General features: G+C 40.3%; 1 protein-coding gene across 3 annotated transcripts in view; it reads right to left on the reverse strand.

Moving 5' to 3' along the window:
- Positions 1–4,739: 4,739 nt before the first annotated feature.
- The window catches only part of MXD4 (MAX dimerization protein 4), a 42,470-nt gene continuing 21,037 nt past the window's right edge, over positions 4,740–26,172 (reverse strand). For all 3 annotated transcript variants that reach the window (XM_074821956.1, XM_074821958.1, XM_074821957.1), the window contains exons 4-6: positions 14,488–14,602; positions 11,251–11,410; positions 4,740–10,267 (exon numbers count right to left, since the gene is read on the reverse strand). In XM_074821956.1, coding sequence (XP_074678057.1) covers positions 10,119–10,267; positions 11,251–11,410; positions 14,488–14,602 — 424 coding nt within the window. In that variant the 3' untranslated portion in view covers positions 4,740–10,118. The remainder of the gene's footprint in view (positions 10,268–11,250; positions 11,411–14,487; positions 14,603–26,172) is intronic.

Raw genomic sequence — 26,172 nt, forward strand, 5'->3', positions numbered from 1 at the left:
CTTTTTGGCTGCTGCTGCCCAAGGAACCACCAGAAAGCTCTCGGCAAAGCTTGCGGGACCTCTTCTGCATTGTGAGGGCTGGTTCTGAGTCAAGCATCATGTAAACTTTTCACTAACAGTTTGAGCATCCTTTATCAGCCACTCCTCGAGTTTAGCCCTCTTTGTTTCCTGTTTACATTTCATGTGCCACGTTTTTCTGGGCTTCCTTACTTGCCTCGTGATAGCCTCCTTAACTTTCTCATTGAGTCATGCAGGGGGGAGGTTTGGGCCATGGTTTTCTATTTGTGTCAGACATTTTACCTGGGCTTCTACTATAGTATTTTTTAAACCTTCTGGGTGTTTGTAGGCTTCTTGCTTCTGAATTGCTCATTTAGGGTTTTCTGGCATTTTTCCCCATTTTTGCATAGGTCACTTTCTTAAAATTGAGTATCCGTTTGCTTTATTTGTCTTGATCTCTTCTTATAGTGTTAAGCTTAATTATATTGTGGTTGCTACTATGGAGCAGCTCACCCACTAATAGCTCTTGAATTAGATACTCTGCACTGCTGAAGACTAAATTCAGAAAGACTTTTTTTCTTGTGGTTTTTAAGGCCAGTTATTCTAGAAAGAAATCATTATTGCATCCAGAAATGTTGATCTCTACATTTCACCCTGATGAAGCATTGACCCAGTCTGTATGGGTGGCTGAGCCTGCCCACTACATGTCCTAAAGTGCAGCTTCTCTAATCTCAATGCAATTGTTGAAATGAATCAACACAGGGAAATGAGCAACCTTGCAGCCCAGCACACCTAACTTGCATGAGGTTTTCTAGATCAAAATCAGCAGTATTGCCTGCAAAGTGCAGTATGTTGATTTCTGGTATAAATGTGGTCTGTGCAAGACACTATTAAATTAAACCCTGACCTGGCAGTGAGTTCTTATGGGTAAAAGGAGCTGTAGTGTTGAATTCCTCCCCATCAGATTACAGTCTGATATGCAGCTGCAATTTGGGCAAGCTGAAGTTTTCAAAATCGTCTTGCGGATAGAGTGCGTTATGTCTTTCCGATGGGGAAGGAACAAAAGCATTCACTAGCTTATTTCATAAGACTGTGCTGTTTCAGTTCAGTCAGTTACTTGCACTAAAATCAACTTATTCTACAGTAGTGTTATGGAGGCTTGTACTTCACAGTATTGTTTTTTTAAAATTTCATAAATATCAGTGTTACTCATGCAAACAATGCCTGAGTAAAAGCAAACTTAAAAACACCCAGAAAACTTTCTAAAATTCTGCTGTCCTGAGAGCAACTCAGCTCTGCTACTGACGTCCACATCCTAGATGAAATAAGACACATCTGATAAAAGATTGTCTATCTTTTGTCTATCAAATTGTCTATCTGTATTCCTGCAACTAATGCCTTCAGTTCCCTGTGTGACTGGTTCCTCTCCCTCTTTCCAGACTCACATGCATATGATGTCCCACCTCCCTTGTGGCCTTTCACAAAACCTACGTCCCCATCTATTTAGCTGGGCAGGCAGGACACTATGTGCTTATTCTGTAGCTGGTTTGGAGCTACATGCATGCTGGCTAGTAGCCACCCCTCAAAACCAGTGAAGAGCTCAACTGGGCCAGCCTTTGGGCACGGTCAGTGCAGAAAGTGATTTATTTCTCTTTCTACCCAGACATGGAATTTTCCCGGAAGTTTTCACCATGGATTATGGTTGCAGCCTCCATCCTATCTCTGTCAAATTTGGTGAAAATTAGCCTGAAGGTTCAAAAGTTATCAAGGAAAGGAGGAGGGGAACAGATGGACGAAAGAAGAGTTGACAGACAGCATGATCTCATAATCCCCACTGGTACAGGAATTCAGGCTAGAATTGAAATATTTTAGGTCAGAACATTGTGCACTTAAAATTCTCATTTTGAAAGAACAAGCCTCTAATGTGAAACAAATTTTCATTTGTTAGTCCATTGATCGGCTTTTAGGACAGAGATTAAACAACAGCTTTCCCCTACAAACACGCTATAAGCATATCTTCAAAATTTCTTACAGCCCCTTTCCCCACCCAACCACAGCCCCATGTGCTTCAGTTGTTTGCTTTTGCAACTCCTTATGGGTCAAGATTGTTTTTCTCTGATTCATTTTTTTCTTGATTGCATTCAGTCAAAACATAATTAAAGGCTTACCTTACCCTTTTTTTTTTCCATTCTCGGAGCAGTTGTTTTGCATCTGTGTCGGAGAACTGGAGAGGTTGCTTAGATAGCATATTGCCGTTACAAGCCATTTTATGGTGGATTCCAGCAGATTAAGACATAGACATTTCTGGAAGGATGTCTGCACTATTCCATCAATGTCATGTTGTGTTTGTTCCACTGCAAAATATGACATTGTTGTGTCTGATACCTCAGAGAGACGCTATCGGTTACCCATTGGCCAAGGCTGTAAAAAACAGCCTAGGAGTGCAGTTGCCACCATATAGGCATTGCAGCTGGCCAGTGTAAACCCTCCCACTGGGGTACATCTGTCAGATGAAAAACTCTTGGTTTGGTTTGGTTTGGTTTTATGTGGAAAAAAAAACACGGAGAAGACATGGAAATAAGTTTTTAGCTGATGAACTGTAACTGTATAGAAGCTTTTTCATTTTGCATCGTACTGCACATCTGCTAGAAGCAGCAGGATGTTAGAGGTCCCTGCTGCAGATTGCTGGAGTAGCAACCACTCTTTGGAAACACCCTGTCCTAAAAGGTAATTCATTGCTTTAAGCAAATTTATATTCTGAATTAAGCACAGCTTTTGAAGTGCCATGTGAACTTTTATTATAACAAAGTCAGAAGACAGGAATTTGGCACCGGTTTGCTTTCTCTCCCAAGCACATGTATCTTCTCTCTAGAGGAAGGGTAGATTTCATTCTGAGACCTTGTATTCCCAGAAAAGCAGGTCAAAGTGATTAGTTTTCTTCAGCTTTGTTGGATTCAATGTCATAAATATAAAAGAAGCACCTACACATTTGGGCTAACTACTAATGTATTAAGACATGTGATGCACAAGGTTATTTTTTTTCCAGAAAATTGTTTACTCTCCTGACCCTATTTTGGATTAAAACCCTGAGTGGGGCTGATCAGCCGGGCTGTCTGCAAATGGGTTTTGTTCATAAGAAACTGAACCTTTGTGTGGGAATGTACACTAGGACTCAGCAGGGGCCTCAGCAGGGACTGTGACGACCAACCTGATCCCTCCCCGCTTCCTTGCTCTGCTCCCCCTCTCCCATCAGGCGCCAGCCGGGTCTTCCCCAGTGGGGCAGTGAGTCCTTCGCACCCCCTGACACAGGAGAGCCAGCGTTCGGGGGGGCTTTTACAGAGCTGTGCCCTCAGCCTGGGAAGTGTAAAATCATAGTGGGCAAAAGGAAATCAGCCTTCTACCAGCAGCAATCTCTGCTCTCCCAAACCCAGCTGCTCTGGCAGCAGTCATGCCAGCCCTCCACTCCTCCTGTCTGCCTCCATAATCATACCTTTCTTGCCATGCCATGGTCCTTAAAAACACTGGGTAATTCACAGTTTTTAGAATAATAATAACTGAGAACTTTGCTATTGAAACCACATTAAACTACCTCTTTCAGAGGAAGCTGATGGTTATATCATCATGAATTTTATTATAATTCAAGGCTCTTTTCCATTTAAATAGGCTTTGAGAAAACATTTTCATCCTGATAGGCAAAGCAAGCTTCTGGACTTTTAATATTAAATTTGAAACATTCATCATTAGCAAAATGAGGAAACTTATTTTTCTTAGAAACAAATCATAAGACATTACAAATGTCATAAAAGAAGCTGTACAGGTCATAAACTGTACCGGATTTACAAAAATAGTGTCACCACATTTGTCATAATTCTGTTACCCCGTGCAATTCTTTCTTGTGCTGAGAAAAGTGGTGCTGTCCCAGAATACAGCATTGCTAAAAGTTTATTATAGCTTTTTTCCTGTTGGAGATTAATTTCTAATAAGTTAGTAATGTGCTGGATTGTATTTTATACTTACTCTGTGATAGTAGTAATTTCAAAGGAAGCTGTGATAAAGTTTACTATGCGCACGAATATTTTTACTGATGCAGCAGCTCAGCTTATTTGAATCAAACATAAACATATCGACAAGCTACTTGCCATGATTTCAGCTGAAGTGCAACATGCGTGACAAACTGAAACAAAAACCAGTGGATGTCACACACTACAGCTGAGAGTATAAGGATGCAATTTGCAAAAGCTTTTCAGTTTTGTCCCTCCTCTCATCTCTCCTAGTAACAAACTAAAATGCTCATTTTTGTCTGGCTGTACATCACTTGTGATGTGACTTCCACATTCGACAAAATATACATGCAGAACTTGTAGGCTGCCTTTTAACACTTCTTTTTTTTTTGTCTTGTACAGAGCTGGAATGATTCCAAGTATAATTACTTCAAACAGACACTAATGCATTTCTATTTGCACTTTGTTTTACAGGCTGGTTCGTCTTCAGAAATGTAGCAGTGGAAATGTATACAGCATAACGTTAATGACTATTGGGGTTGCACTGGGCCAACATATGTAAAAGAACTTTAGTTTAAATAGCACTCTAACCTTCATACCATACTATTAATTTGAATTGCTAAAACTCAGCTCCTTATGAAATAGTCATTAAGCCTATATGTAAAGTTTTGCAAAGTGAAGAAACGCTATACACAAAAACCAAATGATGAAAAATTTAAAAAAACTGAAAACCACAACAAAAAGGTATAAAAATTTGTATTTATATTATGACGAGATAATAATACAACACAATACTCTGTGTGCTACCAAAGGTAGCAAGCACCATGTACGTGCGTACAAATGAATCTGTACAGTATAATACATCTCACAGACTATGAACCATTCCTTTGGCTCTGGGACCCAGTGGCTTTGGCACAGAACACACTTGCTAACACCTTTAGGTAACCATTTGACCAGTAAACAGCAGAAGGCTCTCTGTCAGTGCTTCACGTGCACCAAAATTTCATCACTTAAAAATCCGTACTGCACAGACACTTGCAATGACAGAAATCGTGTGTAACTACATTTTAAGCCTCTCGTGCAAAATGGAAGGAAGAAATTCTGAAATTGGAGCGCCTTCACTCTGCTTTGCCAAGGGACGAGTCTCTGGCTGGATGTGCCTCCCCAGGAATTCTTTGCTGGGGTTAATTTACAATACTTCAGGTAGAGAGAACACCCAAGGTGACTGAATGGTTTCTGGTCTTTTCTGTTTCATGTGTCCCCACATTTTCATTCTAGGTGGTTACGCAACACATTTGGATGTTTCTTTTGCAGCTGCCAATTAACAACATTGCATTTAGTCAGTCACTTAAGCAAACTGGCTCATTTCGTTGCTGGTGAAATTAATTTATGATATGTTTGCCCCATTAGTATTTGTAGGGAGTACAGCTCTTCCTTATAGAGTATCTAAAGGGATTCAATTTTCCTTTCACCAGTTTTGGAAAGTGCAAGTTAGTGGATTAAATATCAACACTTACTGGCTCTTACCACACACAACCAACGTCCTCTAATAGTTAAAAAAAATTAACAGGTTTCTTAAAGGGTAATCTGTATTGCAGACATTCCTTTATCAACACCGTCATAAAATGAAGTGTACAAACTTAATATTACTTGATTAAAAGCTGTGATGATGTGGTTCTTTTCAAAAATGTTTTTCTTTTCCACAGGACTGATCTGCAAGGAAGAAATATTTCACCGCTAATTACCGGTCTGCTCTAAAGTTGGTAAAATGGTGAAATAATCACTTGTCACAGTAGCAGAGGCTGCTGTAAATATCTCCAAGAAAAGCAGAAGTACATTCTGTGGCTAAACACACCCCAGGGCTCAGAACAGGAGCAGGTCTGCAGGCAGAGCTTCCGCAGACACAACTTCACCTCTGTTTCCCAGTTCTCTTCTTCTGGCATTTAAGTTCATCCACTGAAATGGGTTTATGCAGAGTATATAGTTGTATGCTCAGAATACTGCTATTTATCACGTATTTGTAGATCAATAGAAGTAACTTTTTTTTTTTAATACAAAATGATGTTAGGCTGTGTGTGGTATAGCTGAACCCATACTCATCCATGTCAAGAAAAAAGCATTTAAGGTCAGAAAAGTCTTAATTCTTTAAGTTAGATGCAGGTTGTATTAGATTTTAATTCTTTTTTTCCACCCCAAATTTTACACTAAGAAATTAATATTTAGGATAAAAACTCATCTGTAAACACCAGATGTAAACCTCTGTCCTTCTCATGGATTTTTGGGGGCCTTTTTATCTCTAATTTAATCTGATGAAACTCACTTTGAACCGAGTTTGTTTTTAGCACAACACAATACAGGATCCGGTCTCTGGGTAGCGATGTCTTGTAGAGTTTCTACTGGCCAAACCCTGCTCTTTTCAGAAGATAAATAAATCAGCTGCAATGGGCAGAGAAGGGGAGTACAAGCTGGGCAGAGAGAAGATGGGAGGGAGGATTCATCCTCCGAATTGCAGTGGAGAATCTGCAGAAAAAGCTAACAATTTTAGGCTGTTTTTTTTTTTATGCCTCTCTCCTGTGGTGACAGAGTGCACTCACGGAGCTAGGGGGAGAGCTAACCCAGGAGCGATGAAGAGGCGTGTATCCTCCCAACACCTGCATGCTGCAAGGGAAAGCCCTTCCTTTCTTCTCCCATCAGGAAACAGGCCAAACCTCTACGTCTCCATAAAAAGAACTTCTCGATGACTTCATCTCTGCAGAGCCTTTTCCGCAGAGGAAAAGACCTAGCAGCCCTGTAATCTTGTCCCTACTCCTTCTTTTCCTATGTGGTAATTGCAGCGAAAATAGGTTAACTGAGCAGTAGTATCTCCTCACCTGCTAAAAAGCACGGTCATGACACAAAATGGCAGAGCTGCCAAGGCAGTGGTAGCATTTAATCTTGCAGCAAGCAGTATGCTTTTTGCAGTCACGTTGTGATTACAGATACAGTTGCGCGCGCGCACGCGGATGCATGCATGCATGCACACACATGGAGCACACACACAGATATCCAGCTTAAAAAAATTAATAAAAAGAGAACACTATTTGCACCCCAAGGTGCTATGGCCACTGGTAGCGCTGCGCTGGCTGCTCAGTAGCAGGTGAATCACATCCCTAAAGGAATGTCAGAGCCCCGATTGTCACCACGGGTCAGCCGGGGCAGGGCTGGACTGCTGCACTGCGCAGGGGGCAGGCAAACCCAAACCGGCCGCCAAACCCGACACCTGGAACAGTTGTGCCACTGCCTTCAACTGGGCGACTCTGCCCGAGCTGCAGAAAAGGGGGCTGTGCCTGAAAATACCACCTTAAATTGGGCTGCACTTGAGGGAGAATGACACATGCAGTATGGTGTCATTTTTCTTTACCAGCATAATAGCCCCCAGCTGTAATAACTGAAAAAGTAAAAACAAATAAACCCTTTTTATTTCCACTCAAGATTATTCGAGTAATTTTTATTGAAAATATAAGATCTACAAAGCCATGGATACCCAGCGTGGAAGAACTCATTAAGTTAGCACATTCATCTTTAAAAGGAAAATTTCAGGTCGACCTAAGGTACAATAATGTTCAATTTAAAATCTCATTTTTCCTTCTGTAAGTTTCAAATCTTTTTTCATTAGGAGGTTCTGTGCAAGAGCTGCTTGTCATGAAAGGAAACACTTTACAATTCATGAATGTGTTCATTATATAATAAATGAACAGCAACAATATACTAGCCTTATTTTTTTTTTCCTGTTAACAGTCGTGTGTTAAAGTAAACTCTTTTTTTTTTTTTTCCATGATTTGGAAATTAGTTACATATGCACCAAAGGAGCTAGTAATTTCTGCTGCTTGTCAGCTACACACAATGAGTATATTGCTGTGTGCTTTCCCCAACAATGAGGATTTTAGTAATATGCAAGGTGTATAGAACGTAATACCAAAACCTGCATCACAGAAAAGGTTAATTGTTTTCTTATTCAGCTGCCAGAGTTTATAACCTTAGGCCCCTCCCCAGAGCCAAAGTAGGGGTGGCCGTCCATTAGGTTATGTAAATTAAACATATACATTTTCCTTGTTGGCAATTTCCAAGCAGTAAGCGAGAGTGCAAACAAGGATCTGTAAGCTGCCACAAAATGTATTCATATTTCTACTCCGTGTTGTAAGAGCCAAAGGGAGGACACGTATGTCAGATGTTGAAAGAACAACTGAATCTTTGTTTTTGATCATTATGGTCAGTCTGTCATGAGGTCTTGTATCTGAATGCTAAAAATGGCACCACACTTGGACATCCCATAGCCTTACACACTACGTTTGTGTTTCCCTAGCCACTGAGCACTGGTCTCACAGAGACCCTGACTTTATAAGCTAACAAAATATAGATTCGGGTGCTGAAGAATCCAAGGGAGGGCTCATACAAAGACAATTAACCCTCGCACCAAAACCTAATTTTATGATTTTACTTAAAGCCACACTGAATCAGTTGTGAGAGGGTGAAGATATAAATACACCTCTCTGCTTCATCCATAAGAAGGTGGACAACTGACCATTCGAACAGAGGGTCTTGAAACAAAGCTTAGTTGTCCTTTAAACAATGAAAAGGAGAGGCATACATAAATGGTCACCAAGGCACAATATGACAAAGGTGAAGAGTCCCTGAGACTCTGGTCTGGGTCTGTACCATTCCCCTCCCTATACAAGTAAATGAGAACATTTAGGAAAATATAATACAAAATCTCTTACAGGAAATATAGACTACACTTGCTAAAATCACTTCCCTAAAAGTGTTTATAGCTTTTTTCTTTTTTTTTTTTTTTTTTTTGCTTTTTTCTTTTTTTTTCTTCTTTTTTTTTTTTTTTTTTTTAAAAGACCTTCTTTAAACAGATAATGCAAAGACTGGTCCATTTTTTTCTTACCCGGCAAGCCAAGCTCTAATGACTTCACTAAGCAGAAGTTGTATTAAAATACATCTTCATAGTATTGCTACAATTTGGGTAAATATATTCTGAACAGCTTGATGAGTACTAAATAAACTTTGCTGTTTTACAGCATACATTTTAATTTTTTTGCACTTTTTTAAGAATAGAAAATGCAATTATAGTGTGCAAAAGAAAAAAAATTAATTATCTTCTAGCTGAATACTGTAATTTTAAGCCATGCCTTCCATAAAAATGTATTGACATGTGTAAATAGAAGAAAAGAAAAAAAAATACAAGCAAACAGAAATTTCATTTCCTTGCAAGGAAAGATTAACTATCACAAACTGGATCACTTGAGTTTTGTATTCTTCAGACAAAGAAATGAAAAAACAACCCAAAAAACCACTGAAATGCTTCAAATGTCATCCATTCCATGATAACAGGTTAAAATTGCAGTGTTGCTTTCTACTACTCCTGTTAACATGGATAGAAAGATTTGCTGCTCGTTGGATATTGAATACAAAAAAGCAAAAGAAAGTTGAGATCATCCCACATGAAGTCATTATTAGAGCTGGCTTTTCCCCCGTTTTGAAGTACAGTAGTGACTTGTAAATATGACCTTTTCTAAAGATCATCTAAGATTTGAAGGTTTATCTGCCTGCTTCACCCAAACAACAACTGCTGAAAGAATTTACTCTATAGAGCCTGCTATACAGCATTCAAACTGTTTTGGGGGTTTTTTTCATGAAAAAATACCACAAAAAGTAGTTTTAGGTTTTTGTATCTCTGAATCACTAACACATTGTAGATTCCATTTATTCTTCCATGTTTGAAAATGGTTTCTGCAAAATCAAAATAACTGTCAAACTCCCTTACGCCATGCTTCCAAAAGTTTGAATTTAATACTTCTTGAATGGAATGACATAATTTATTTTCTTTAATTTGCAGTATGGCTACATCAAGCTAGCTTTAAGTCACAACTGTACCTAACCACAGTTCTCTGCAGCAAACCCATGATTTACAATATCTAATATTGTGGTTACAGTGCAGGGAACCGTGGGTAAGAAACCTCCATGTCAGAGTATTGTGGTTGGGGTTTCCCGGAAGAGTGGCAGTTGACACCTCTGGAATATTCATATATAAGTGCTTCAGTCAGATGGTCCTGAGTTGAACGGGTAACTCAGGCACTATGAGAGCCTGGCATTCAGTCTGCGGGAATGTGTGTAACCTCCGTCACTCGAACCGCTTTGCAAACTGTAGTGGTCTTCAGCATCACTGGCACTTCCAATACTGTCCATTTCACCTGGAGTAAACTCCATTCCTTCAATGTCTACTTCTAAAGAAAACATAAGAAGGCACATTTTCAGAATGGCAGCGGTTGTAGCAAGTAATCATGGGCCAGTGACAATCAATGTTCAGGTGAAACCTGAATCATACTTCACTTTCTGTAATTAAAAAAAAGAACTGGAACAGTAAGTCCTGAGGAAAGGATCATCTTGTCCACCTGAGAATTAAAATCCCTTCTGTCCTCATCCACATATATATACTGCATGACATCAGTACCAAATGCTGTCCCAGAACTGTTCCAACCTATGCACAGACACCGATTTTAAAAAAAGCCCAACCCTCAAAGCCTGTAATACTGCAGCACCATTCACGGTAATTCCAACCTATACAGGTGTCGGCTAGTAGCGACCGTGGTGTAGCCATCTGTCCACCGGTAACTGCACCGTGACCGACAGCTCATCTCCCATCGGCCCTGAAAAAGTCAGCCTGTGCGACTGTTCAGGCACAAAAAAACTTCAAATGAGAAAATAAGAAATGGTGACAGGCAGCTTGAAGAGCTCTGTCTTAAATGAGAACCAAATGTAGAGAACACTTGGTGATCATTACACAGAAAATATTTTAAAATTTCACAATAAATGATGTGGAATTAATTTATTCACACAAATGAATTAAGACCAATAAGATCTTTTTTTCCAAGAAGGAAATATTATTCCCCCTTTACCAATAATTACACTAAAAATTCAAAACATTAAATGGTAATTGTTTAAAAAACTGGCAAAAACACAGGCAGTATAAATAGCTTTAAAAATACACGCAGTATTAATAGCATCAAAACTGATTAGAAAAGAACATTTTTCAAATAATGTAAAAAAGATGCAGTAGGTTTTTATTCTGCAAATCACATCATGGAACAATTCTGTCTGGGTTTTGTTGAAAGCTTGATTTTACTTCTAAGTAATGTTTTCTTGCTTCCCTGTTTCCCTTTTCCTCCCTGCTCCTGCGACCCCCTTTGGGAAGCCCTCGTTCAATTACCTTGTTCAGAGTCAGTGGATATTGTTGATCCCATACTGTCAGTGCGGATACGCTCCATGCCCTGCACGGATAGCTGCTCCAATCTGCGTTTGAGGTAGCGGTGTTCCCGCTGTAATTGTTCTTTAATATTTAGAGCTTTTCGGTCCTGTTCTTCCAATTTCTTAAAGGGAGAGAAAGATAGTAAGCTGACAGTTTTTACTCATGTTAAAACATAAGTGACTTAAGATCTTCCCATAAACAGTAATTTTTAAGCAATTTAAATATTTTAATTAATTTAAAATTAACATCAAATTAAATAATTTTAAATTTTTTTGTTACCATTCTACAGAGGTCAGAACAATATAAGCAGGTGAGCCCAGAGCTGAATTTGTTTCAAAATAAGATATATGGATATAGGGGGAAAAAAAAAAATAAAAAAAATCCCTCAGCAACTCTCTTGCCACCAGCAGACACTCCTCAGCTAAAACCGAATTATTGTTGCCTTGGTTGTGGGGAATATTTAAATCATTTTGTCAGGCAAAGCTGGCATCATCTTTGATAACTAGAGCGCAGCTCAGGTTTCAGTCAGAACGTAACGCCTCTTTAGGTGAAATAAGAGACTTATCACCATAAAGGAACCATTGCGAGCCTCTTGAATGCTCTCCCTCCTACCGCAGGCCATGGAAATTTTTAGCATTTAAAAAGCTTCTCTAACAATAAGCAGTATTAATTATATATAGTAGGAGGAATTTATGAACAATTCTCTTTATTCTTGCTTTTTTTTTTTCCCTTGAACTTCTGCAGAGCAAATATGATAATTCTGTGATAACCTCCTACAAAATCAGTGGTATTAATCCAAAACTTCTCAGCATACAGCCTGTGAAAGGATCCTTCCACACATCTACCTAAATCTCCCCTCTGCTTGAATAAAAGAATGTATTAATTTTGGAAATTAAAAGAATACTTCACACCTGGTAAAATGTGCTGCACTGTTGGTCCAAATGCGATTACAGAAATATTATCTTTTAAGATTTCAACTGCACCCTCTTCCAAATCACTGACAGCCATTTTAAAAAAGTTGACTATATAATTAGGGAAGAAAGTGTAATGAGTATGATGGGATCAAAAGCAGGAAGGACACACAAACCAAAACACCTTATATTATCTAAAAAAATGATCTAACTGATGAAGTAAATTACAGGTTGTAGCAGTAAAAGCATTCATAAGAAAGACCAAATTTGTCTGTGAGCTGTGTTTACATGACCACTGAGCTTGAGATGTGCAGGGAGTGAATACAGCTGCTGACAATTCCTCCCTGCCATCTGAATGAACCTATGCTTGGTTTTCTGAGGAGAGCGGAGTGGGACAGTGCACAGCAAACCACAAGCAAAACAATTTCAGAGATTTTGTTGTTCCAATGCAAGCCTGAAAGCAAAAGTATTTATCTTTGAAAAAATAATTGACACTATTGAACTGGGCAGTTTCCTATCTGAACGAAATCTAACTTCTGCAGTCTCATGTTAAGCCCCCTCCCAGGCAATACAGTACGTAGATATGCGTCATATGTGGATACACAATGTTATGATAAGAAAAGGAGTTGGTAAATCCATGTACACAACAAACCAAATATGCCCAATTGATCAGATTTCCTTTTCCTCTATTTTCCTGGCTGCAATCCCAAACTCTTAACAACTATTTTAGGAATTAACTCAGTGATTCATATCCAGGAGACTCAAAACCATCCAATCTTTCAGGGCCAGTTTCAATATATGGGGGGGGGTGTGTGTGAAAAGTTCAAAACTGATGACTGTATTAGAAATGGCAGTCAGGCACTGGCATGCTCTGGCAGTGCAGCAGGGAGGTAGCTGACCTGACAAAGGGGAGCAATTAAGTGGCAACCCAGTTAGGGTAGGTTCAGTTCAAATCTTTAAAAGAAAGTTAAACTTCAATTTCAGTTTTCAGAAAATGAGTCCTTGGTATCGTGCACGATGGACTTGGAAAGAATCTGTTCCTAGCTTTTTTTATCAGCAGCTGAAATGGTAACTACATGGCTAATCTCTCACACTTGCCACTTGTAAAAACAGTTTTTCAATTTGTATGCATAAGCCCATGATAGGGGGGCAGCCCAAGACAAAAACCACATGCAGTGCCTTTCATGCATGTTAGCCTGAATTATAAACAAGAGGCCAAAATCTCAAATGGTAAAAACAGGGGTTGCCCAGCTGGAGTAAATGTGCTTATAAGAGCCGAGGAAGTAGCTCAGTAAACTTGTTCACAAGAATGGTTTAGCTTAAAGTAATCTTTAATTCTTCATATGACATACACACATTTCTGCAACAGCAGAGAATCTTAATGCTGTGTAACAGCAGCTGTTGTCCAAAATACTCCAAGATTACTGGCAGTGGTCAACCTCTCCTGACACTATTGTTGACCTGTTTCCCTATAACACTGAAAAAATGCCAGATGAGTAATTATAGTCCTGGACACAGCAGCAGAAACGTGTTCTTTAACTTTCACATTTGATTACCTGTTTGTATTTTTACTGCATATAACCCGGTTCCCCTGAAACTAAGAAAGTGAAAATGGGAGTGAAGGTCATTGAAGAGAGGAGGCCTGAGGAATAATCCCCTTTGAATTACCTGTGCAAATGTACAGACTGCAGTGCTCCTGTATCACGGGTGAGATTTTGGGTTGGCTTTTGGTTTAAACTTGTTACACCCATGAAACATGCAAGGGGAGCGGCAACTAACAGGAGACTGCATTTCATTTTTGGTTTATTTTAAATGATTGTCAAATACTACAGGATCTGGTCATCAAAATGCATGAGAGGATAAAGCTTACTAGTAGCTACAATCCCTTTGACTCCGTTAGTTTTTTCAATCATGAATGGATCTGGTTTTTTACATTGAAATCAATGCAGTACAATGCTACTTTGCTCAGTCCTTAAAAAATAAATATATTAATCAAAGAACAGCTTTGATACATATATATATATATTTTTAAATACAATGTAGACCATTAGTAACTAAGCAGAAGTCACAAAATCACCATTTTATGTATCTGACACTGCAGGGTAAATTGCAAAACACAAAACCTTGATATTGTGACTGAAATCCTTGCAACTAATAAAGGCCAGTATATCCAGAAGATCAGACATATGGATATGGATTTTGTGTGAAAATTAGCTTCCTCTCTATGGATACACATTCTGGAAGATTCTGCTTTAAAAGAAATAAAAATATGGATTAATGTTTTTACCTTGATATGCATCTTAGCTCTTTTCAACAGACTTAGAGTGGTGTGTCTGGTGCTGTCCGGCCCAAGAGGCACAAGCTGTTTTAGCTGTTCCAAATATAGCCGGAGTTTAGCCCGCCTGAAATTATTAAAAATGAAGAGCGTTGTAGTAAAGTTGCACCCGAACAGCATATCCTATATGCAAACACCATCTGTTTGCAGGATCTCTGTGCAGAACTTGATTCAACGGTGGCTTCCTTTCCCCTCCCTTTGGCAAAGTTTCAGACTGAAAGGTCACTTGAAATGCAGTAATGCTGCTTGGCACATTCAGAGACTAGTTTCATACCTATATTTCAAAGCAGTTTGCTCAGACTGGTTAGTCCCATCTTAACGAAGGGGGAATACATTCAGAGATCAGAGACATCCAGACAAGGCTGCGCACTGAATCTATGGCTGGATAAGGAATTAAAACTGGGACCTCACTCCAACCCAGTGATTTTTGCAGGCAGAGACAGAGCTGTGGGAGGGAGCAGAGAGGCTTCAGACCCGACTCCCCTCTCCCCCATTAGCCCTGCCTGATGCAATAGGACACACTCCTGCTACACAAGGCGAGGGCATCCATGCAGCTCTGCACAGCTTGGAGCTTCTTCCAGCCATGGTTTATCAATATATTGTACCAGGGAGGTCCTGATGCCCCTTCTCCTCCCACCTACTGACCCACAGTCCCAGAAGAGAAGACATTTCTCCTCTTAGTATACAGCCAGGACAACCTTTATTACACAAGAGAAAATACTTCCAGCCATATTGGGTCCTGCTTTCTCTGTTACTCCTTTGCAAGTATCACTACTACTGCTCTCAACAATCTCTCCTATACTAGTAACATTAAATCTATCAGTAAAAAGAGGATAAATGAAGTGGTATTTCTACAGATACTTGGCTTCCAAACTTTGTCTGTCTTTGAGAAAGAAGCTGGCAATACAATAGTCCACAAAACAGTTGCTTCAACTATCCAAAACAAGGCAGTAGCAAACCAAAGAACAGTGTGGGAGTGTGCTTCTACAGTTAAATCCAGAAGAAAATCTCTCCTGGTTTTAATGCACAATTCTTGAACAGGAATCTATACAGTTTTGCAATAAGATAGAAGTGGATGCAGAAGCGCTTACATGAGCAACATCTCTAATACTTTCCTTTCTGCCAGCCTATTGCAGATTGAAGAAAGCAATGACCTGGAGCATGCCAACATCCCCCACAAAGCAGTAATAATAAGTGAAGCGGATCACAAGTGTGAGATGAATAATCATCTTTCTCAAATCTGCTCGATGCTGCATGAAGGAAACAAACTTTGCAGGAAATTTAATGCTTCTGGTCAAAAATGAACTTTCTTTTGAACAATCTGTTCAGAGCCAGAATTCAGCATCAGTGTCTGAAATGCAGCTGCAGAGGATTTAATATGCAGCAAATGACAAATTACACACGTGTAATGGGAATGATTAGTGTAATGCGAAAACAACCTGAGAATTAATGGGGAAAAAACCCAGAGCAAAATAAAATCTAATTAAAATACAGTACATTAATGACTATACACTCACACATTTAGTTCTGGCTGCATATAAATCAGCAATGTATTAGGTAGGAAATCAAAGAGCATTTCTATAAAATTGTTAATTCTTTCTTCAAGCCACTTAGGGAGAGGAATATTGGTGAAAATGTGATTCTCAAGAGAAAACTGATGATAGATTTTTTTGTTTAGGCCCGGGGTTTGTTTTTAAACACAAGGCTCTAAATTTAACCACCTAAATGCTTTTATTTAAATAACAGCTACAAAGACTGGGGTAAGTATTCACAAAAATAGTCCCATCATATTGCAAAGCACCCCTGTGGCTGCTAACTTAAACTTGGACATTGATCTCTAAAATAGTGAAATAACCAGAATTAGAGACTACTGTTATTTATACAGAAAATCCTCATCAGGTAAATTTTTATTTCTGTGTCTGTATCCTCTAACAACTACCTGGCTGGTTTTGTGTTTTAAATAAAAGAAACTTGCTTCAGGGACTAAATTCAAATAATCTTTTTGGTTTCTAAATGGCCTCTAAACACACACGCAACCATCTGCGTCACTCGGCACAACTTGGATGCAACTGTATTTAGACAGCTGACGAGAAAGTGAGGCCTGAAGATAAAGGAGGATGTGGCAAGGAAGAGGACAAGAATAGTATCCAAGTAGTAAATAGAGAGTTAAATACATTGAAATGGAGCAATCAATACACTTAGAGTAATTAAATGTCTGATAAGGAATATACAGAACTGTTGATCTGAGATCTATTTAATATTAATCCTGGAAAACGTTAATGAAACCAGACTACATACTCATCTGCCTCTGTTACTATTTGAAGAAAGTCTGCTTACCATAGGGAGAAAGTAAGGATTTAGTGCACTTCCTTACCATCAACTGGGGAGTTAACAGAAACATTACCAAGATCCAGCAGGCACAGCTGTGTGTCTTTTTAAAGCACAAATTCTTTTATGTTACCTGCCAACCAGGTAAAGCAGGACTTTACAGAAGTGCCATGAAGAACACGAGACCGAAGCTAAGAATATTTTAACTGAAAAATGAGAAGAATTAAAAAGAGCTAAATATTTAAAAAAAAAAGCTTTAAGGCATTCTCATCACTAACAACTGATAGCACTAAATGTAATAAACATACTTGCTAAAAGACCTGCTCTAACTTTAGCTGTTTTTTTAAAAGGGATTTTTTTCTTTCATTTAATTACTCAGCACCTACAAATCCATTAAAGATTTTAAAGAATGAGCTTTATGCAGACCTTTACATAAAAGCAGGCATGTTTATGTGGTTAATTCATATATTATAACACAACAGCATAATCGATGGCACAGATTGTGAATGTAAAAAAAAGAAAACCAGCCCGCCACAATTCCTGAGGTACTAGAGTAAATAACACCACGTTTTTCATCTTGCACATCTTAGAAAAAACTGTAAGAATGTAAGAAAACATTTCAGGCACGTTATGTTAACAGATCACACCAGCAGGAACAAGGGACTCAAACTTCACAGCAGATAAGTTGTGGTGTACAGACTCTGCCAGCACTAATTTCTCTATTTTTCTGCAGAGACCTGACAGCTTTCGCTTTTCCTCAGCTGACTGCGAGGGAAAGGCACTCACAGAGGTAATCACAACCGGAGCTGCTTTGTGTTCTGCAGCTCACGCCTTAAAATCCACCTAAAAAATAAGCAAAAAAAAAAAAAAAAAAGCAGCCTGGTCTCAGAGCAATGGGGTAATGATCTCTGTGCATGAAATGTGGTTGAAGTTGGCTAATTATGCTCTGCTCCAGCTTCGAAACTCAACTGTTACACCTTCACCCACACAAAGCATGGTGTCAGGCCAGGACACCGGTGCCTACAGAAGCGGACACTTTTCTCACCTCATGTGGATGCACAGAAATATCCCCCTCATCACTGGTACTGAATTTATCAGGGAAGGTAAGGATCTAAAAAGAAGCCATCCAAAATCTGAAACCTCAAGCCTGCAGCTCTCCGTTTTGGGTGCAGCTCCACGCTTGGGGAGAGGTGCATGGCTGACCTGCCTCTGATTTACCACATTTGCCTTTGTGCCAGATGATAAAGGGGTTTCAGATGTTCAAGACATCAGTGTTTCTCCCTAAGCAAGCTCACAGCACAGTTCTGTAAATCTGCACTATAGCTCTTCTAATGCTTAATAAAAATGCATTACTAAGCCCACAGACTTAGTCAGCATTCCACAGCAGTGGCCATGTCTAGGAGCAGTCAGGTGGTTCATCACATTCACATAAAGGAGAAAGCAACTTGTTGACAACTAACGCAATGGCTACCAGCTGGAATTACCCTGAACTGGTTTTGAATCCATATAAGCCATGATGGACAGTACTGGCAGGTATTTCAAAACCGATAGCAAAATGAACCCTGGAGCCCCACAACTTGGAGGGACAAAGCAGCGAAACAGTGTTGTTAATTCCTGCATAGTACAAGGACATCCATCAGAAGTTCATTTGAAGACCACTCACTGACTCTAGTCCTCAGAGACTTCAGCCTGCTCCTGTGCTCAGCTATGAAAAGGCAGGAGCAATGCTGGCCAGAGGAGCTATAGTTCACCACTTCTCAAAAAAAGACTGCCATGCAAAAGTAAATTAGGATCTTTGATCCTAACAAATTTCAAAATTGTGTTAAATGAGTCTATTACATATTGGTCAATAAGCTTCCCCATATGTATGAAATCCCAGACAGAAATCCATTTCAGTGAATCAAAAAATGGAATACTAAGATGCAGAGGAAGAAAAAAAAAAGAAACAAATAAGCCTATTGTTCACACTGGATAATCTTCATTCCAATGAAACGGCAACAATTCCAAGAAATTCCTACAACTACTTGATGGGTGGTTGCAATGGGAACAGAATACTCCTCAGTAACCAGATAACAAGAGGCAATGGCTTTGGAGATTCAGGATGGACATTAGGAAACAAAATTTTTACTAGGCCAGTGGTGCACAACCAGAACAGGTTGCCCAGACAGGCTGTAGAAGTGCAGTCCTTGGAAGTTTTTCCAAGATTTACCCAGACAAAGCCATAGACATTCAGAGGGCCCTCCAATCAACATTTCTATGAACGTATAAATCAAAGATTGCTTATAAAGCTGTAGCATTTGACTCGCAAGATTGCTCCCACTCATGTAACAGCAAAACACCCCCAACTGTGTGACTTAAACCTGTGCCAGTCCGATTGATACAGTGCTGGTAGGTTTGTGGAGTGACCTGATTCACCTGCAGTCTTTCCACAGGGGCTTTCCAGGGCTTTTTTAGATCCAGCACAGCAGATAGAAATGGCCTGCAGCTAGTCAGACAGCAGTAGTTGTTCGGGCAGTAGTTGCACAGGTTTTTTTGACAGCAGCAAAGGTGTGTTTCCTAAACCATTCAAGTATAAATCTAGAGACTTTATTTGGAAGCCACTGATCTGCACAAGGCCAGCTGGAAAGGCAAAGTGCACATCCAAAACCAGCTGCTTAGTCCTCAGCATGGCCTGCCTCAGCCAGACCTCAGTGAAATTAAATGGCCATGGACACTCATGATACAGGGCGACAGTGTCGTGTTCATGTGAAACATGTGCTTGTCGATCCCACCACCCTGGTTGGGCAACCCATGCAGACAAAGCTGCCGACAGCCTCCTGTGCAGGTAGCATGTGGTAGGCATTTTCTCAAAGGTGCACCTGAAGAGATAAACAACAGTTCTGCTGTTGACATCGTGCTGTTACTTCCAGAGATCACCTGCAGAGAGCATCAAAAGGGCCATGCTCATCTGTTTCTCAACAATCATGGTCAAGAGCATAAAACTCACTAGAGAGAAGTCAAATTCATGACAAGTGTTCACCTTGCACATCCTCAAGGTCTCACTCCACAGCCTCCCCAAATTAGAACAATGGCTCTCCCACATGTACCCATTCTCTGTGGAACCAAAGCTGGCCATAGAAGGGAAGGAGCAACTCTTATCAGCAAAGTTTGTCATCCTGTGGGAAGTCCCAGAACAGCTCTGTCTGGTCCACACCCACTCCCTCCTACTAGCAGACTGCCCAGTCAAGACATGAAGCTGTCTTGGCCATACTGGGAGGCATCTTAGAGCTGCAGCATCTCCAGCTGATGGGTAGTAAGGATCTGGAAGGCTAGGAAATGGACAAAAAGCCACTAAATGTCCATATTCCCATACTGCACGCTCTGAATTTCCCTTCATGCTGGCTCCAGCAGAAGTTGGCTGGGTTAGACAGGGTGTTGTTGCTTCAACACTCGCAGCCCAACGTACCTCACACCACAGTGCATCACCAAAGCACATGTAGACACAAAACAATACTTGCCTCACAAGAAGGCCCTAACCGTGCTTTCTGCAAGATGCTTTAATGCTAAAAATGCCTGCGTGGCTGAACATGTGTTTGTATTTCAGATGTCCCAAATTTAGTCTACTAAACTAGCTCTGTGTACAGGAGGTTGACATACTCCCGAATCAACTGCTAAATATACTTGCTTGGTGATGTTCTGAAAAGAAAAGGACACTATAGATCAAACACTCAAATAACATTGAAAATGCAATCATTACAAGCTGCACTAGTGAGAAAAACAGATATATTTGAAATAGATGCAAAAATTAAAAATTCGTCATTTTTGTACATTAACCATTTCAGTCCAAAAAACAGACAGCCTCAGACCCTATCACAGGGCAAATTCAAAACAAATTTAATATAAACAAACCCCCAACTTCAAAGAACATAAACCTATTTGAAATGAATCTAGAAGACATATTATTATGAATGGACAGTTACTGAAGTATTTCAGATTCCTTCTCTCATGTTTCACATTTTTACCCACATTCAAACCTATCCTGGTCCTGGTGCTGTGCACTGAAGATAATACACAAAGATTTAAAAATATAGAGCAGTTACTAGATTTTTCATTGTTGCATAATGACTGTGGAATCTGGCTTAATAACATACATAGGATAAAGTCAGAGAAGAATCTCTGCACCAAAAACTCACTTCTGGAGTCAAATATATTGTGAACCAAAGTAGTCTGGACCGAGTCACAACTCTGGGTCAGAGACCCCTGTGGTGAACTAATGGTTGTGTTTTATCCCTAAAGAAGGGTGATTTTATCTCCCTATCAGGCATGAAATTCAGCATAAAATACAGAAGTGAGCTAACTGCAATTGTAAGACACTCGTTTTTTTACAGGAAGACTCTTCACAGTTTTATTTATGAAATGCAAACACCTGCATACAGGGAGCACTCAAGTTTTAGATAGAATCAGCGAACACAGAAGCTCAGGACCCTTTGTGACATGCACTGGTCAGGATGAACACAGACAGCATCATTATTCAGAAACTTATCATTATTTCAAGGCTTTTAAGAAAGGCAGACCAGCAGTAAAAAATTCCCCATTGTGACTTCAGGATTCACTTGCCACCAAGGTAAATGAGAGAGGAACTCTGCCTGCCTTCTGATTCCAACCCCTTCATACTAGAGCTTGACACAGTAAGTCAAGATCTCTTAAGGGTTTCAGCTCTTTTTACTTTGTGCACAGTCACACTCTTGAGTGATGACAGAATTTTGTTGCAAATGGCTTTAATGGTACTGAAAATTAAATGTGTTCATATTATTTCGTATATTCCTGGATATCATGGCTATACATATAATGTAGGTAAGCATATAATTATACTCCCCACTCTGCTTAGAAGTTGGTACTCAAGCATACTTGCCTCACTCCTCCGTAAGCTAACACTTTTCTTAAAGTAAGTGTCAGGAATGATATATTTACAGCTCTACAATACTTTTTATAAAGTATACCAAAGATGATTCTGTACTAATTAAAGCATATTTGTTTATAAAGGCATTTAAAGATATTATATATAAACTTCCATTTTAAGAAATCATAGAAATTCAATCATATACAAATGGTTCTAAAGAAACCTATTTATTAATGGTCGACACAGAATTTAGCATATCTTCAGCAAAATATTAGATACAATGGAAGATAACAACCCTCCACTGAAGTACAAAATCCTGTCTCTTCTGTATTTATTTCAGTCAGAAACACTTTCAAGACTTTCTACTCTACAAAGGATACCTCAAATACATCTTTTTCCCCAAAAGAAGCTCTAGCTCATACTTGAGCTGCATAATCCATTTCAACCACACAACAAATTTGTTTTAGTGAAAAGGAAAGAAAACCTCTTAGTATTAAAGCACTGTACCATAGCAAGGCACCCAGCGTGCCGATTGCTACGAGATGTGTGAAATGCTTGCTCACAGCTGAGTGCCTCAGAGTCAAACCCAGAAAATTCAGTAGCACCCTTACAGCAAACCTCTCGGCTTTTTATTATCCAAGAAAAGATAATCCAAACAACAGCGTTCTGCAACAGATGCCATTTTTTTCCATATTAAGAACAAAATCCTGAAGATTGTGCTGCAGGTGAAGATTCATCCAAGGTTTGTTCCGCGTGCCATTTTTTTGTCCATGTCTAACACCTCACAGAGGCCTCTGCAACTAAATTCAGCAGCAAAGCCTGGGAAGGCACTGTGGCAACTAACAGGCAGAAAAAGCCGTGAGTGCCTAATTGCAGTGATTGTTAGTGAATTAAATGCAACAGCCCTACAATCAGTGCAACCGTCTGCTTTCTTTACTTTATTATTAACTAAATAGTTTCATCCTCTATATGCATTTTCAGTGTGCTGAATATTTTTGTGCATTTGTTTCACTAAACTGAAACCAACCAGATAGCTTTAGCAGTCAGGTAGCTGGTGGTCTTGGGGTACCTCTGAAGTATCCAAACACAAGACATCAACTGCCTACGAAGGCAATGGCTCCAAGTTTATCTTACCATCACTAGCTTCCAAAGAGTCAGTGCTGCTATGAACTTATCTCCACATTTTCATGTGAATACTGCTCAGAAATGTCTGGTACTGTTCCTAACGCTAAGGAAGACAGAGAAAACCCTTGCTGCCTGTTATACAGCTTACCATTTCAATGTTTTGTGCATTTTATCACTCTGAAAAATATTTAAGTTCTCTATTTCACTGTATATAAATGCACACTGCAGCATTCACAGTGCATTTTATTTACTTTCACTTAGTGTCACTTCAGCCCACTTGCTGAGCCAAGACTCTGCACTTTAACTTTGCCTTTTTACCTTCCAAAAGTTGCAGCTTGTTCATGTTTTGGAGCATATGCGTGAAGCCAGAATTTATTCCTACATCTTTCAGCAAACATAAGTTAAGGGAAGTATCTGCAGTGCCACAAATGTATGCATTTTTGGCCAGCTAAGCCTCTTGGCAGCAGTGTGCAGAAAGCTATCCGGGATGCAAGCTGGGGACAGGTGAATACTGGCTGGTCTGCGAGAGGGAAGCTGCTGACTCCCAAGAGAGGTGATGCCTGGCAGATCTTGCTGCTCATGTTGTCCTCTTCCCCTCTCCCTCCTTTCTCCATCCCTCCAGTAGCTCCCTGCTGAGTGCAATGACAGCTGCCTGTCCTAAATTACGAGCACTGGGCTACACCATTTCTTCATCTCTCAAAATGCCTACAAGCCAACTTTGATGCTCCTTGCACTTTGGTTCCCACCGGAGGGGTAAGCTGTGGTGGTCCATGTACTGCCATAAGCCAGGGCAGCAGCTAAGATGGACAAACAGCAGCAACTCCTGAGGCTCGATTTGGGCTGGAATGACCCTGTGAAGTAACCTGGACAACACCAGCGTGAGAGATCTGACTGGAGCCTCAGCAGCTGGTGGCTGGCCAGACTGTCCACGTGCTGTCCCTTCAGAAGTGTATCTGACAGCAGAAGCAGACAGACTGATGAAGGTCCCAGAGTCACATCTGACTTTGGCCAGCAGAAGAAATAAAAGCCCTGTGGCACAGTTAGTGCCCGTTGCCATATTGTTCCTGCACCTTCTCCCGTTCAGTTCTCCTCCTGCCGCAGAGAGTGAGCACGAGCTGTCAGAGAAGTGTGCAGGGTGAGACACAGGCATCCCCCCCTGCCTGTGCCACCCCTCCACACACTCATCCACAGGCCTGAACTGCATGTCGACCAACCCAGCAAAGCCACAAAACCAAAATACAGTCATTGGTTTCCAACCAGTCGTTTTCCTTCAGGGGCTCATGGCAGGCACTCTGAAGAGCACTTGGGCAAAGCAATGCACAAGCAGAACCCTGTCAGCAAGAACTCTGGGGCAGGTGGGACACCAGCAGCTCTGACTGGTATCTGTTTTAACTGCTGGGGAACCGTGGCCTCAGGCTCTGCAGTATTAAGAGCTGCAGGACTGACATCTAACCACCCTCATCTTCTCTCCTTGTTTTTTTCCAGGCTCCTCCCTGCAGCCAGGCTTGTCCCCACAGCTTTCCCCAGGCTTCAGCCATCCCACTATCTTAAGCTGCTCTTATTTGAAGAGCAGCCATGAAAGGTTTAACAGCCCTTCATTGTCTCAGGTTTCGGCGATAAGCAACGGCAACATGCAGAAATTTGAGATGTGCTTCATGGGAAATGTCAATAGGAATTTACAAGCTATACAGGGATTCCCAAAAGCATCACAAGCAAACGTAATGGCAGCTGGATACCACTTGTCTTTCCTGGAGGGTGACCATCTCAAATTTACATGTACAGGATTCTCAACCCTTTGACCAGAAGCAGTAAAATCTCTGACCTTGCAAGAATCTCAGGCAACAGAAATCAAACATTATGAAAACAGCTGAAATCCCCTGCCGTATGTTTTTGCCCTTGTCTGGATTTCTTTTCCTCTGCAAAAAAAGGGAGTTTCTAACTAATATTTTAGTATTTCAGCCTTCAGGTTGTGCTCATCTATGGAGAACAGTTTTCTATATTTTAAACCTTCAAAGTCAATGTCGGACAAATACGAACAATTCTTACACCTATAGAAAAGGAATTTGTTTCAGGTGTCTTCTATTTTTAGCCCTGTTATCTACTGATTGTCTTTTAATATTCACCTCTCAAATGCTTTTAAGCAATAACAAGAGAGGTATCACCTAGTACCATGAGCTCAGCATCACACAGTACCTACCTAATACAGGCAGATGAACAACAGTGCCTTGTGGGGAAATAACACGAGTAATGGAAATACCATTGCACATACTTGAAAAGAGAGTCCACAAAAAAATGATCAGCCATGCTTTTAATAAACTTATTTAATACTTCATTCATCCATCCTTCCACCCATTTGTTTCGCACATTAAAATGCACACATTGCAACTTAGTAGTCCTCCTAAATTAGACCTCTCAAACCCATCTGTCTTACTGGCACTCAAGTTTCTTAGATTACACTGCAGGGAGACTTAAGATTTTAAGTTTGTCTGTTACCTCAGAATAGTGTCAGACCCAATTAGATAAGGGAAGTACCATTGCAGGATCCTGCCATTCCAGTATCAAGCAGTTTTAATTCCCACTTGAAGTTACACGGATGTACACACATACTTACACACGCTCGCCACTGAAAACCCAAGAGTGGATTATGACTCGCCACCATTTACATGACTGCGGTAACACTTTGGTCCTCTCCAGCAGCGGAACACCGCAAAGCAAATTTGCACAGCAAATCCAAACCCACGACATCGGTCTGCAATTCTGCAACAACAGGTGTGTTTTCATTTGGCACCTTTCACGGTACTCTTCTAAGTAATTTGATGAGGACTGTAGAGTGTAGGTCAAAGAGAACTGCATTTATTTAAACAAGGAAAAACTGCATGAGAACAACAGGTTTGCACTAGGTTTACACATAGAGGGGAGCAGGATGATAACTGTAATTTTCTACAAATTAACCATTCACCAAAAGGTGGTTGAAGAGGATGCAGTCAGTCTCCCCCACAAGTGGCTCCGGGGAGCGTATATGTCCCTCTTGCACAGCGCTTAAGGCACAAGGTGCAGCATGGCTCTGCACACACAAGCTACACATTTATCGACTGACAACACCCCAGAGCAAGTCACTGCTTACAAATCAGCTCATGGCTTGAAACCGGCTTTAATTATCAGACTGTTTCCCCACATCAAAATGCTAAGCAAGAACATCGTGTCTCAGGACAGCTGCCAACAGGAAGGATCTTAAAAAAAAAAAAAAAAAGGGGGGGGGGGGGGGGAAGACTACAATGCTTAGAGAAGCCTAGAGAAGTTGAGCT

Source organism: Strix aluco, chromosome 4 (genome assembly GCF_031877795.1).
Source record: "Strix aluco isolate bStrAlu1 chromosome 4, bStrAlu1.hap1, whole genome shotgun sequence".
NCBI lineage: Eukaryota > Metazoa > Chordata > Aves > Strigiformes > Strigidae > Strix > Strix aluco.